The sequence below is a fragment of the Ambystoma mexicanum genome, chromosome 1p (assembly GCF_040938575.1).
Source record: "Ambystoma mexicanum isolate Mex_15411 chromosome 1p, UKY_AmexF1_1, whole genome shotgun sequence".
Classification (NCBI taxonomy): domain Eukaryota; kingdom Metazoa; phylum Chordata; class Amphibia; order Caudata; family Ambystomatidae; genus Ambystoma; species Ambystoma mexicanum.
The window spans coordinates 243,751,779-243,767,322 of NC_090921.1; the positions used below are offsets into that span (position 1 = coordinate 243,751,779).

The window sequence follows — 15,544 nt, forward strand, 5'->3', positions numbered from 1 at the left end:
AATAGGGATGTCTATTTTGCTTGACACTTTCCTGCTGCTTTATGGCAAGCAGCAACAGTTGTTGGCAATATCAAATGTGGCTGATGGAGCTCCACTATAGCTAATTACAGTAACTGTTACTGGTGATTGGAAGTGCCCTTCTCCTTGGCTTATTATGGTAGGAAATCACTGTAAAGTTATTGGGTGTGACTGAGCCTGCCCTCCAACGCCAGCGTTTGCTGGCCACTACAACGCCCAGGGGAAGGGTGGAGCGGCCAATGAGTTCACAAGACGTGATCCAAGTTCAGCCTGGATGACAGGCAGCCCCCACGTAAGCGTTCGCCGGCTGCTACAATGCTCAGGGGAAGGGCGGAGCAGCCAATTCTTTCACAAAACATGAACCACACTCAGTTGAACAGCCTCTTCCTGCCGCCTCCTCTGTTCCCTGCGAGGCGGAGCAGTGCCTCTCCGGGCCCACTGACTTGCCGGCCATTGCGACAGCTTGGGAAGCAGCAGGACTGCCCCTCCTGATTCCCTTCTTGGCCAGCCTCCAATCAACTCTGCAGTCCTGACAGCCGGATCGATGTGTGGCGGGCTCGTCTGTCCTGAATCCTCGTCGCCAATGAAAGATTAAAGGCGACACAAAAGTTTGTTCTCAGGTGAGTTTTTTTGACGAGCCCACCGCCAACAGACCAACTGTACAAATGCCTGTCTTCCAGCTTGACGAGCCTAATGGAACTTAGAGCACAGCTCGTGAAGTTGGAACCCAGGGCAAAAGTAAACAAAGTATAATTCGTTACATGAAGCTATTCCTGGCAGAAGATGGCAGTTACTGGGGTGCTCACTGCGCTGCCCGCAACTGCGATGCCGAAAATGCCAACAGCCGTTACGCGTGGCACAGTGATCATATGGATCACTGTGCCCGCTTCCCCTGGCCTGCATTACCCCTACCAACCCCCCCCACTAACCTTTAGGGCAGCACACGTCTGCGTGTCACCCGACCTCTGTGACCCCTGCGGTCTAAGTTCCTCCCACTAACGTGGGTTGGAGCTGATGCCGCAGGGTGCTTTCTTTTCTCTTACATGTCTCCCGCTTTCTGAAATGGTAAGCGGGGGACACCCCTGCAACCTCGACCCCCATTACTGCACCCAGGAAGAGCTTGGGCAGTGACTGCGGGGGCACACAAATGATGGCGACATTTTTGTACGATACCCAGTTACTGCATTTAGAAAGCTGCACTTGGCATATGGTAGCAGCTGGGACGCTTCTGTACCTTTTATATATGACTACAGATGGCATTTAAGGGCAGCAATTAACCATGTGAGGCTCTGCAAGCATGTGAAGGTAGAACTCATACCCTATAATATTCTGGGGGTACTAGACTGTTATAGTAGCCATTTATTATTGTAGTCTTCGTAAAGCTTATTAAACATCTGTGATGTCACTTCCTGTCATTTGGCTTAAGGATCATCTGACATCTCATCCTATAATGTTACCTCGTCAGTGGTCATGTGAATGCACATCCACTCCTCTTGATATTTTAGTCAATTGACATCCCTCATGTATCAATTACTTTCTAGTATGAGGTGAGTCAGGGTGCATATTAGTTTAAAGTGACACTGCTTCCTTTGCAACACCACCCATTGTGGTCTATTCCAGCAGGGCAGTCACCTACGGAGTGCGCCTACTCTCAAGCTGAGAAGAAAGGTTTAGCGGGCATGTGAGCCTTTCCACCACTAATGTCATTGGGCAAAAGTTCACCCTGGCAATGGACCACCAGGCACTACTGTCGCTCTTCTGGAGCCCTCCGACAAAGATGTCACCTCGCATTGAGAGATGTGGCATACACTTGCAAGAGTATGATTGACATTGTATTCCTCACAGCGGGTGATCGGAATCCGGAGTATTACATCGCCAGACACCCATGATAGAACACACAGACCGCTGCAAGATGTTGCGGAACAATGCATTCACTACGTAACTACAAATGCCCACACGCCATTGCTCTCGCTAGATAGACAAGCGTCAATCGACGGCCTATCATTAGTACTAGCTGTTGAACTTTCCAACACCAGCAAGTGGAAAGACTATTGCAGATAGCTAGAACACCTGAGGATGAACAAAGAAGGGACAATGAGAATGGCCAAGATCCACACAGAGCTGGCTGTCTCGGATCGACAGATACTATTGAGAGGCTGATGACTGGGCCACTGCTAGGCTAGGCCAGGCCAGGTGTTGGCGCCCTGCGGCTCCCCAGATTATGTGGACTGCAGTTCCCATGATACTTTGCGATTCACTATAGTGGATAAGGTTGATGGGAGTAGTATTCCAAAACATTTGAGCCAAATGCTTCTGCGCGTGAATCCTACCTGATTTCGCAGTTTTTAGGGTCCAATAAACCCTCTTGAGTTCATCAAAGGATTTCCAGGATTCCTGTCGTCCGTCAAAGCCTTTCAGTTTTATCGCAATGTTTCTGTAAACATGAGAGGGGCAGTTATTAACTGGAAATACATCAGATGAGTCATAAAATATCCGTAAATGTTATGCTTAACATTAAGCTTACCAACATGTTGTGCTTGCTAACATCAACCTTAGGGCACACAGCAGCATTTTATTAAACTTTAAGCACAGCATAATAGCAGAGTTCAGATACTAGAATGCACTGCTTCTTAAACCTGCAATGAAAGACCCACCACCAGGTAGCCCTCCAGGGTTCACCGACCAAGTTGAATGCCGAATCAGCATCCACCATAAAGGAAGCAGCTAGGTTAACGTTGCTAAAGTATTGAGAAAAGATGTTTTATGGAGTAGAATTACCAGGAATTAAACCAGCTTGATCAAGCACATTCAATGTAATAGTCTAAAAAGACTGCCAACTGGCTTATCATGTTTCAAAAGTAAAATTATCAAGACCTCTCTGCTAGATGCCGGTAGACTACCTAATTCTAAAATTATTAAGACCTTGCTGCTAGATGCCGGTAGACTACTGGATTCTAAAATATTAATATGTCTCTGCTAGATGCTGGTAGACTACCTGATTCTAAGGAGTCATTAAACTTAGCCAGTAAATCTGAATAAAGTTAATCACAAAAACGATGTATAAAACCTCACTGAGAACATTTAATTATTTGGTATTGAGAGATGGGTAAAGGGACTTATAAAAGGGGAAGAAGGTGACATGTATTGCATTATCCCAAGCTTAGGAGTCGCCATCAGGGGTTTGGATACCGGAATGTCAACAGACCTACATACATATCTCAGAACATGTTAAAGCCAGCCCCAGTGTGTATGGCCTATCTTGCAGCTATCTTCCTGCAGACAATTGATCTCTCTCAGCAGTTAAGCAAAAATCCTCCAACAAAGATTAAAGGTCACTGTACACTCCATGGTCTCCAGAGGATTCATATAAGTTTTGCAAAAAGTTAAAACTGGTTTCCAAGCTCGTCAAAGTATTTCTGTGAGCAAAATACTCTAGCTCCACCCGATTTGCCAATGCCCCTCAAGTAGGCTTTAAGCGTTTCCCATAGCCTCTTCCTAGAGGCCATTGAGGGTGGGTTCCTCTTAGAAAAAGAAAATCAGACGGTATTGATTGAAAGAAAGGGAAAGAAAGGTACATTACAAATGCCATCTACTTTGAGCCAACAATACCATCTGCAACAATGATAGAAGAAAACTCAAAGACACCTGATTTAGGGTAGTGGTGTAAGTGTTTGTGGATGGAAGACGTTAAGTTTATACAATGAGCCTTTTCATAAAAAAGTTAGATTAATGAAAAACTGTCACGCAGAGATGATTAAAAAGAGAAATCACACAAAGCAGGGTGCTTACCAGGCCAAATGTCCTGGAGAACAAGCAACTCCATTGTCTTGATGACTACCTTACCTGCACTTTCATGCGGACGAGCTGTTTGAGCCGATTTATCCAACTTCGAATTAAGGATTACATTGAAATAACAGCAACAGAATAATGGCGAGTAGGAGTACTTAGGATAAGAGTAACCACCCTATCAAACAAGTTTGGGTAAATCAAAATGGGCCTTTATAAGTTGACAAGGGGCACTTCAGTCCAACCAGAGAACCCGCAACCAATAAATACCCATCACAAGGGTCCCAGACAGATCCGGAAATTTCAAAAGCTAGAGAATGATCAATCAGAATCACCATTCCATGAGTGTGACTGCTGTGGTGTGAGAATGAGAGGTGGGGCCCCCACGGCCACGCAGAAGCCCCCTTCCCAGCCAAGCTGAAGTGTGTATTCTACGTAGGGGTGACCTTCACGCAGGGTCAGGAAATTAACACAGGGAATGAAGACAGAACCAATCTGCCTTTTAATAGGGTGATTAGGGCCTTTGACATTCCATGAAAGGAGCCCAAGTGTCAAAGTAGGTAAAGTGGTTGTGTGATTTTAGTTCTGAAAACGAAAATCGATGGGTAAATGATATTTGTTTTTAGCCACTAAAAACCATTCCCAACATATTTTAGGACTGGTGCAATTATATAAAGAAAATCAGCCCTAGAATATGTGGGGAAAGTGTTGGATAATGGTAAACTATCCATAACAAAAAAATACCCAACATATCGAATTCACAATGTGAAGAACAAACAGAAATATTAAAATATATATCTACATTTTCAATATAATACTTAAAACACTGTTTTCTTCATAAAATGAAGATATAAACTAATATCATTGAACAAGAGCACCCTGATCAAGATCCATCTGTTATTCTAAAATGTAAAGACCACAAATGTAATGTGCATACTCATCATATCGTTCATTGCCAAGACGGGCACACATTTCTGGTATTTTCTTCTCAATTTCCAAGCACATTAGATATTTTGCCACCCATAGCTGTACAGATCGGACGGAAGTTGATTTACAAAGAAAGTAAAAGCGATATGTAAATAGCCAATCCGGCGCTGAAGCAATCTCGCGAAATGTTAACGTACCCCAGCACTGGAAATCTCTGGCACTTTTCCCATGCAGCCAAAAACACAACCAGTGAGCGCAAGCCCTCACCCATAAATCCAAAAGCACAACATTTATAGGCAACTGCTAGAAGGGGCCATGGGTACTTCCCTGCACCCATCATCCTGCCCAAGAAACAGAGCAAACAAACTCGCAAGAGACACACCATTACACAGACCAGAAAACCAACAGTGTGCAGTTTGCCCATGAATAAGGTGAATAAGCATACAAGACAACATATAAACAGGAAAGATTCACTTCTTCCCCAGTCTAAGAAGAAGTGGGAGACGAGGGTGAGGATACATCCATGAAGGTCACCAAAGAGGATTGGGGACTCTTCTGGGGTTTCTCTCCAGGAACATAATTGCTTTTTAAGGAGAAGAAATGAAATGCAACCTGTCATGGAAATCATGCCTAAAACATGATGGGTAAATCCTGGGACACCAAAGCTGGCTCTCCCTCAACACACCATTAGATTGAAGGATCTGCGAGCGGCCCGGACTGCTGGAATTAAGTCAGGGTAGATTGCAGGTAAGGACCCCTGGACTGCAATGTGCCCATCATTCTGGACATCTGAAGAATTGACCCCATGGCCCTCATTATGAATTTCCCAGTATATACCGGGAAGCTGCCTGTACTGTCTCCGCCGCCCGATATCCTGGTATTACCAGTATATTAAGGGCTGTGTAGATGGTGGCAAGTTCCCATTCCATGGTGTCCAAAAGGACTCCATGGGATGGGAATTCCTGAATCACTGGCACTACTGGTGCCACTGAGTCAGGCATTTATCTGCCAGTAGGGGCCTGATCAAACCTATTGCAGACCTGCCGGGAGATGCATGGCCCCCACCAGCAGACTTGAGGTGTGCTGTCTGGAAAAAATGCCGGAGCCAGAAATACCAGCATTTTTTGGGGCATTTTTTCCAGACCAGCACACTTGTCTTTAAAATTAAGGGCGTTTGCAATGACCGGACTAGGAGTGCTCCCAGTCACAGGCTTGGGACTCATTGAAGAACAAGCCCACTCTATGACAAAGAACGGGAAAGCTACTGCTTGTCAAATAACTCCAGGAGCATCGTTTCAACAAAGGCAGCAGTAACTGCAATTACCGAGGTCTCTGGCAAACCAACCATCTGGATGTCAGCACATGTGCAGTGACCACTAAAAATCTTACTACTATGCCAGATCAATCCGGACCATGCTGTTTCAACAATGTGGTTCACTGCCTTAAGATGATAGCCATGTTCACCAAGGAAGGTCTTTAAAAGGTCCACCTAACAAGCCAGAAGGTCCAGTTTAATAACCAATCCTTCAATGCCTATCTTCTGGCTGACATCTCCTTAATCTCTATTGCAGCCATGGTGGGGGTGGCAAACCAGCCGAGGAATGTTTCGGGAAGGCTAAAGGATAATCCAGCGTCTTCGAGTAGGCACCGTACCGAAGTTTAAGCAGTCCTGGGAATTATCGTGCTTTCCCACATTCAAGATCCCATGGACCAACACCAGGCGCATGCAAAGGAGAAGTGCCTCGCTGCAATATCTGGAGTAAGCCAACAGGATCAAAGTAGCTCTGAGAAACTAACTGTAGGGGAATACTGGGAATGCACTAGCAAAACAGTCTACAAGAGTGAACATTGGCCCCAGTAAGTCCCAAAGGGAATCAAGCAACTGACCAATAATTGGTCTACAGCATAATGAGGAAGATAAACCAGCCACATTGAGAAGGATTCACAGCCCTCCCCCTGGTCCCCCCAGAAAGACTCAGTTTCACCGCTAGGGCCCACAGCCAAACTCGACCAGAGAGGGAGCTCACTGCACAACAGGCATGCTCACCAATCAAGTGTGGGTTCCAATGGCTAAAAGGCTCTCCCGCAGAGTGAGAAGCCGGACCACTGTAAGCCATGCACCACAATGGGCCCATGAGGAATGATGATTAATTATCAAATGCAATTACCCCAGCATTCCAGCTCCAACCAAGCTTGTAGCCATTACCAGACGGTGAAGGAGCACCTCCACTCTGCCACAGTCCGACAAATCTGAAAAAGAAGACAGGCTCGGCACTTCAGGGGCGCAGAGCCACTAGCCCGTTAGTAGTCCTCACACATCTACATTCCAATATCGAGGCCCCATCAACCATTCTGCCACCTCCATTTTAATGTATTCTAATTTGAGTGGTCTTGTATAGCTACCCTGTTTGCCACTACTGGTAGCCTAGCTTCACTCAGAAGACATGTAATCAGCATAGTTGGAGACTACGGAAGTCCTCTGACCTGTAGAGACAATCTCCATTAGGTTGAATGAAATCAATGAGTGGGACAAGGTTGCCACAAATATGGCAAACTCAACAGGGACGATGCCCATTGACAACTGATCCTATAACTAGCACCAAAGAAAGGATGGCAGGGGTGCTGCAGGTTCTTCCACCAATGGGAAATTGATATCTTGTTGGCTAAAAGAATCTGTTTAATCGAACATATTAAACAGCCCCCCCCATATATTCCACCACAAGTACAACAAGTGAAGGGTCCCAGGGAAAGCTAGTAGAAGTCATTTCAAGAATCAAGTAGAACAGCTCCCGCCAAGGCATGTACATGAGGGGGTTGCGTCATCAGATATGGACCACGGAGCCTCTGGATCCTCTTTTCGGCAGACAGGATGAGGTTGAAGAATACATCTTGTGTATGAGATGCCCAAGGTTTAATGCATAGGCATTTTTCCTCTGCTGAATGCAGTGAGTTGATGTGGCAGCCCTTTCCATGATCCGGCCTTAGACAGAGGAAGCCATTTCCCTTTTGGAGGTCCCTTCCCCAGCTTCTCATTTTTAGAAGTTGGTCTTCGGTGGATTCACCACTGAGAAACTTCTAAATCAACAATATCAGCTGGGATGACGAGCTTGTGTTAAAGCTGTTCTCGAAATGGGTGTGTGTTCTCATGCCCCCTCACAAATACGAGCTTGGGAAATCCAATGCCTAATCTGAATAGGAGTGAATCCCTCACGTTCCAGTAGACCAAAAGGTCACTTTACATGCCTCAAAGTCTAGTGAAAAACCTACAGAATATAGCAGGCTTGCTGTGGAACAACCACCCCCCTCCACCATGCAAATGACTGGGGTGAAAGCCCAGGGAGAAAGCAGCTAATTTTAAATAATGTGGAGATTATGATGAGGTTATATTCTAAATCCCAATTGCCTTTCCAAGATAGTGTTGTCAGTCAAGGGACAAGCACTCACCTAGAAAAGGCTCTGTGAGAAGTGGAAGTTATTGCAGCATAGCTTTCAGTTGGATCGAGACAGCACATGAGGGGGTCAGGAGACACCAGTCCGCAAGATCCTTTGCTGACGGAGGACACCCATGGGGAGGATAGATGGGCTATCACCCTAGATACCTGTAGAAGAGCAAGGCAATCTCTTGGACTCTGGACAGTGGCAATCTGTGCCTACTCTGAAGGAAACCCACCTGGTCAGGGTGACCGAGCTGACATAATGTGGACTATTCAAGAACACCATCGCGCTCTGAAACACTTGTGTACGAGCGCGATAGAAATAAAATATCAATATCCATATAAATATCATCAGCACTTTATAGAAGGTTTTTACATCTTGATGTAATATTTAATGGGGGGAAGGAAGAGGGTCATTTGCTCCTTCAAGGACGAGAGAAATTGCTGCCTGGAGTGGATAACATTACCAAACATGAACAAATTAGCAATGGGAGAATAAGCAACATCTCTTTAATTGAAATGTTTTGTAAAATAGCCAAGTGATCATGTGGATCTAGGGCCCAGCAGTTGCCGCTTCCACTTCCATAGGAGTCGTACGAGATTCTAAGTATTCAAAAGGAAGAAACCTGGTTCGATCCTAACTTTGAATACCACAGCAATCCTTGAAGACATCCAAGAAATATCCTGGACCGATCATTTTCTCATCCGATTCAATATCATTACAACAAGGGATCCCTCCACAGTGTCCATCACTTCCTTACCCACTCTGATGAGAAACACAAGAAAGCTCACCCCTAAAAACCTACCACCATTGCTCAACAGTACTGCGACAATAAACAAAGCCTGGTGCACCACCATCTAAGATGCCCTGGCTGCTAAAATAAATTCTCTACAAAACAAAATTGACACATAAAAATACTAGCAATCCCTTCAGAGCCAGCACCGCCATTAGCTTTGGGCCCAAAAACAAACCTACCAGAGTTTCAGTTCACCCCAGTGTCCCTTGATCAAGTACGTAAAACGATAGTCTCTCTCAAGCCATCCGATTGTAAAGGAGACAGCTTTTGTGCCAAACTAGTTAAGGATTGCGACCCCACCTTAGCACCCATTATCACCAACTTCGTTAACGCCTCTTTTGCCACCAATTCCATCCCAACCACCAAAGAAGCTTGGGTTACCCCTCTCCTCAAGAAACCATCCCTGGATCCCACCATCCCCACTGAGCATAGACCCATCACCACAGTACCCTTCCTACTCAATATCATAGATAAAATTGCCTACACCCAAGTCCAATCTCACCTTGAAAATAACTAATTGCTAGGAGAAAGACAATCAGGCTTCTGCCCCAGGCACATCACAGACCGCTATATTGGATTTAAAAAAAATCAGATGACATGGTCAGAGACTCCGGGAAATTATGCATTCTGCTATTACTCGACCTCTATGCCACCTTCGATTTAGTTGATCACTCCAAGGAAGCCACTGCTTGGATTAAATCATTCCCTTCAGACCGTACATCAAGAGTAGCCATAGGAGACTTCTTAGCAGACCCTATCCCGGTCCCTTTGGGTGTTCCTCAAGGCTCGTGCCTATCTCCAACGCTCTACAATGCATATACCAAATTACTATTTGCAGAATTAGACGCAATGGGAGTAGTATATACTAACCTTGCTGACGATACACAAATACTGATCCCCATTTCAGGCAGCCTCGAACATGACACTATTTGTGTGATCAAAATATACTCCATCATCCAAAATTGGATGGCAACCAATAGCCTTTGTTTAAATGGAGAAAAAAACCTGAGACCCTTATAGTAGGTGCCCCCACAAAACTAGCTAAACTTCACCCACATTTCACAGCTATAGTTATTCATGGTACCCCATTCCTATCTCCAGCCAAGTAAAAACGTTAAGGGTCTCTCTTGATTCAAGTCTTACTATGTGTAAACATATCAGTGTCCTCTCCTCATCCACAGCCTACACGGCAAACTCATTGCGCTGAGTCGACCATTCCTCACACAACAAAATTGCATCACTCTCGCTGGAGCCCTCATTCTATACAAGATTGATTATTGCAACATACTCCTATTAGGTACCTCAAATAAAAATCTAAATAAAATGCAATTACTCCAGAATAAAGCATTAAGAGCAGCGCTAGGCATAAAAAATGGATCATATATCCCAATACAGAAAAGATGCACATTGGTTAACTATCCAAGCCAGGATAATCCTCAAAGCCCTTACCCTCACACATAAATGTGTTACAGGTAACGCCCCTAGTTGCCTAAATAAAAGCATTAGCTGCAAAATCAAAACCAGAACTCTTAGAGCCAATGCCAACACACACCTACACATACTGCACTTCAACAACACTAGAACAGGCAACTCCAGTTTCCCCGTAGCTTCCCCTAGAATTTGGAACTCACTCCCTAACAATATCAGCAATGAGCCCTCATTAATCAAATTTAAGAAACTCCTCAAAACCTGGCTATTTGATAAATATTAAGCCACGTTAGACAGTTATTCATCTGCTTTTCACTATCGAGCATGAATGCCTTTGTAACATGCCCTCCCTTTTTATATATGTCCATAATGTTAAATACCAAGACTGCACACCTATATGAAACTAGATAATAGTCTACCAAGTAACAAAGTGTTCACTTCTCAGTAATTAAGCTTGCTTCTAGAAACTCTTACCATGTAACAGACGTTATTTCTTTGCCAAGTCATGTGTCCTTCTGTATTTCACTGTAGCAGCTCAATATATTGTGTCTGTAACAACCGAGTTTATTATTAAGCCAACCTGTCCAATTACACCGTTATACCCCTGGGTTTGGGCGTACAACAAATGCAATAAATAAATAATAAGCTTGCAGGCTCTGTTTTCTACAGTATGAAACCTGGCATTCCAGCTCCATATTTTCAAGCTTGATGCCATATGGTCAAGCTCCATATTTTCCAGTCTGAAGCGTGGTTTGCAAGCTCCTCGTTCCCAGCTTGAAGACTTTTGAGTGAACATTTCTTGCATGGTTTTGATCAATGTGGGATCCCCATTCCCCCAGGCAGCACTTTCACGTTTCTAGTTTATAGGTATTGTAAAATAATTGTGTTGCCTCTTGCTATTACAAATACACAATTTCCATTGTTCAGGTATTATGACAGCATTCCTTTTCACTGGATTTTTACGAATAACATTTCTCCATGGCAGATTGTTGCTTCGTGATTTCATCCATCTTTGTCGGTTCCAAATACACTGCAAGGCTCTCAGCTCTTTAGTGTTGGATTATACCATCCATGTGCTGAAGGTTATGAAGGCACACCCCTGAACGCTCACACCACATAGAATATAACCCATTAGGGAAGAAAGGCACAAGTCGATCTTGTAAGGATAACAAGGTTTGATGTCACACAAAAGATGAGAGCAACCGCAAAGAACTCTGCTGTTAAGAACATTCTGCCGATAAAGGGTACAAGCAGACGCTTAAGAGGAGACACACTGTCATCATGATGCAATACTATAAAGTAAAAACGTGCGCAGCTGGTTGGTGTGTGCCTATACAGGGTCGTCCTGCGCCAGAACGGATGCCAGGTCATTAGTTCCAGCCCATTCTATCCGTCTTCCATCATGTGGGTGCTGCAGAGATCAACTTCACATCGACGAAGGTCAAAGAACCAATTAACTGCACTCCTATTACAATGCAACTTCATTATACTGCGCACCTGGCAGGCTTTAAAACTGACACAAAGGAGGTGGTTATGGGGCACTCCGACCTCTACACACATTTCAATCATTCGCCTTTGTGCCATCCGGCCCCAAGATCTCCACCCTTGTTTTGAACTATAATGTATCCCTCCCAGCACCTCACAATACAAATTACATGTGTGGCTCACAGATGTGCAAAGTCCATTCTCTACGAACAATCAAGACTTTTTAATCTAGGGGTGAGGGTCGAAGATCACCTAGTGCCATGGAATTCAAAGATCTTGGGGGTTAGTATATGGGCCATAACTTGTGGTTGCCTGGGGGTTGGCCAGGTCAGACTTTGGACAGTGCGAGATAACATGCACATCAATCGCTGGTCTATGATCGTAGCATTGTCGGGCACATTCATTTTGGATAGAAAAACATCTTTGCAACACTGAATGAACTTTATGGTGTTTGGGAGTTTGGGTTGTCCTTGTGGGAGCTTGGGCATGGCTGGGAATTTCCCTCGTCTCGCAATTAGTTCCTAGTGTATGAAATGCTGCATTTGCCGTGCAGGCCTTGTCTCCTAATTATGTTTACTAGCATCTACACAAAATGGCAGTTTTGGTTGTGTCCTGGGCTATACTATTTCAATTGATTACAATTGAGTGGGGTCCTACCACCGTCCCCTTTTCCCCCGGCCCATCATAGTGCTTTGAATGCAGTTTGCCTTATGTGGGTGGGACGGGGATGCCCACTTCCCAACATTCCCCATTCGTTACTTGTACAGTAACAAACTCCTTGATACTCATTTGCTCCCGCTGTCTTCTCTCTGCTTCCACATATGGCTGTATTCCCTTTATTAGCCTCCAAGCCTTGCATACTGACCGCAAACACTCCCACCTACGTGCGTATTCCTCAGGTGAACAAGTCATAGATGCATCCCACATCCCTCGCCAGGTCCACCCAAACCTCTGTGTAGTTCTCTAAATCCAGGGGTGGAGTAATGATAGTGTGGTATAGGTGATCAACTTCATTTCCATATGGGGTGGGGAGCATTTCATACTTGGGGCAACTTTATGGGATATCAGTCTTTACTTCACTATCTTTTTTCTTGCAAGGTGCTTTTGAAACCCCAATTGATATCCTCGTTCTTGTGCTATTAGGTGCCGTGTTGGTACAACATCAAAGGCCCAGTTGGCAGGTGCAGAAGATAACTAGGGTGAACATGATAATGGGCATCAACATTTTCATGATTGATCCAAGCGAAGACGAGGCCCAGTTTAATGCCAAGGTGAGCCACTCAATATCCTGTACTCCTCCCTCCTTCATGTGAACACCCAGGTCATGGACGGTTGCAATGATGTGGGATAAAGACGCTTTCTCTGCATCATTTGAAGGCACAAATGTGTAACAGGAATCGGCCAACTTTTTGAAAACCCTGCATTCCATTGCAGTTAATATGTCCAGCACGTAGCGGTTTTGCATCGGCATAAGTCTTAATGCACGCAACTCAACCTTGATCCCATTGAACCGGTTCTCTGTCATTAGCAAACTGTGCCATCTCCCAGCGCACGATTTGTAGCCATTTGGCGTTTGCTGATGCCTGCACTCCCAGCAACAGTAGAGATGTGAAAAAGGATTCTGCTCTGGTATTTCAGCAAGCAATGCAGAGGACTCTTTGGATATGTAATGCAATCTTTTCTTCCTCTTCAGTTGTTGGAACTGTCCTTTCCCTGGCAGTATGCAGATCTCGTGTGGACAACAGGATCTCTTCTTTTTTTAATACTGGGGGGGAGCAGTTGGTTCTTGGCAGGCAGTGCTCCCACTTCAGGTATTCTTCTGGGATTACTAGTAGCGCTGAGTGCAGAGTGGCTAGTGAAAAACATCCCCTCTATGATGGTGGGAGCTGCAAGTAAATTTGTTGGCCACAGACCCAGTAGTAATCCATCACAGCTGCCGTTCTCTTCTTCATATCTGAAATCAGGAGGGTCTTATTGCAACGTTTGTTCGAGCAAACAAAGACTGTACCCTTGCTGCGGAAACAAAGTCCATATACTTTTTCCCTGTGCGCTCGCACCGGCTTTTCCATTGTTGCAATCCACGTCAACTTTGTGATATGGTTGGTCCATATTTGTGCACAGATCTTGTTCACTCGCACCATTGCTTCTTTGCCATATGTTACCAGTCCTACCAGGCAAGGTAGCGTGGTGTCCTGCCATTTTTTGTTGATATGTTTATACCCCTTCACCATCAAATAGGGTAGCTCCACATACTTGATGCTTTTTGGATTGTCGTTGCACTTCACAAGATCTGGGCCCACCATTTGCAGTTGCACACTGTGCCTGGAACGTTCATTTTATTCTGCACAGCGCAAGATAAACTAAGCAGTGTGCCTCTATAATTGGGACTGTTGTGGTACCAACACCTTGGGAGGCCCCGACGCATGTGGAATAAGCGAACACGCATAACAGCTTCCTTTCACAATGTTTCTCCCCACGCCACTCATGTCAGTATACCAGTTGTTGGTAAACACGGGATGGTGTATATCCTCAATCACATCCAAACCCATCCCTTCATATGTGTCATACTTCTTTCATGCTTCCCTTTTCATTATTCTATGCACACTCTCAGGGGTGCCAGCTTTAGGCATAGGCCCTTATATTGTCTATTGTGCATCTATACATTGGGTCCTACTTAACGAACAGTTATTTACATTGGTGAGGTTCATCATCTTCTCTCCTGAAATGAAAGCAAAACACACAGAACAAAGAAAAGGAGATACATACAAGACATTTCCAGAGAGAGAAAAGAGAGAGTAAGAAAGAGGGATAGAGAAGGAGAGCACACCCAAAAAAATAAAAATATGGAGCTAGCAACAGAGCTTCGGCCCGTTAGAGAAGTGAGACACTGCACATTTTATTGGGCCAACACAGGCTGGTGAGGTAGATAGAGGAGCAGTAGTACCTGTGCCCTAAGATAACTGAAGTGCCGACATGCTGTCTGGGAGGTGCCCTGCAGACGTCTGAGAGGTGGACCCAATATCGAAAGCCCTTTATCTTCACAGCGAAGGGAGTGTAAAACACCCCCTCGTAGGGCCTGTTGAACCGAGGGTTGTTCCACCTATGCACGAAATTGCGAATGTACACAAAATCACAAGCAGTGGTTGTGTGGTCATGCACTCAGGAGCAGTCACTGTTGTGGTTGCTACGACCGGTGTGTCTGCTGTCTCAATTCTGGAAGGTGCAATCTGTTGGGAGACGCAATTAATTGGCCGTGCAAGTGTAGTCAAATAATCTTTGAACTCATCACCTAACACCACTGCTGCCCTATATACGTCTGAAGCTCTTCTCACAGGAGAGGTGGGGGTGTGCATACACTGACCAACTCGTGAGGTGACAAATGGGGTTCTTTGCTGGGCTGTGCGTGTAAAGAGGGCCAGAGGCAAACAATGTACCCAGTTATTCTTCAACGTGGTACACAGTTTGGGAAATTTGCTTTGGAGGATCACGCTAATCCTCTCCACAAAGCTGTTGGCCTGTGGGTGGTAAATCGAACACATCCGGTGCTTAATGCCAAGTAGTGCTGTGACGTGCTGAAGCAGTGCATTGAAAAAATGTGCATCATTGTCTGACCTTAGAACCTCGCACATCGAGGGAAAATCTTGTGTACCAACATTCTAGCAGTACATT

The 15,544-nt window shown here is 45.0% G+C and overlaps 1 protein-coding gene across 4 annotated transcripts in view; it reads right to left on the reverse strand.

Annotated features, from left to right (window-relative positions):
* The window catches only part of LOC138568665 (polyunsaturated fatty acid lipoxygenase ALOX15B-like), a 251,431-nt gene that overhangs the window by 150,041 nt on the left and 85,846 nt on the right, over window positions 1-15,544 (reverse strand). For all 4 annotated transcript variants that reach the window (XM_069646453.1, XM_069646455.1, XM_069646452.1 and 1 more), the window contains exon 5: window positions 2,349-2,452. In XM_069646453.1, the coding sequence (XP_069502554.1) occupies window positions 2,349-2,452 (104 nt within the window). The remainder of the gene's footprint in view (window positions 1-2,348; window positions 2,453-15,544) is intronic.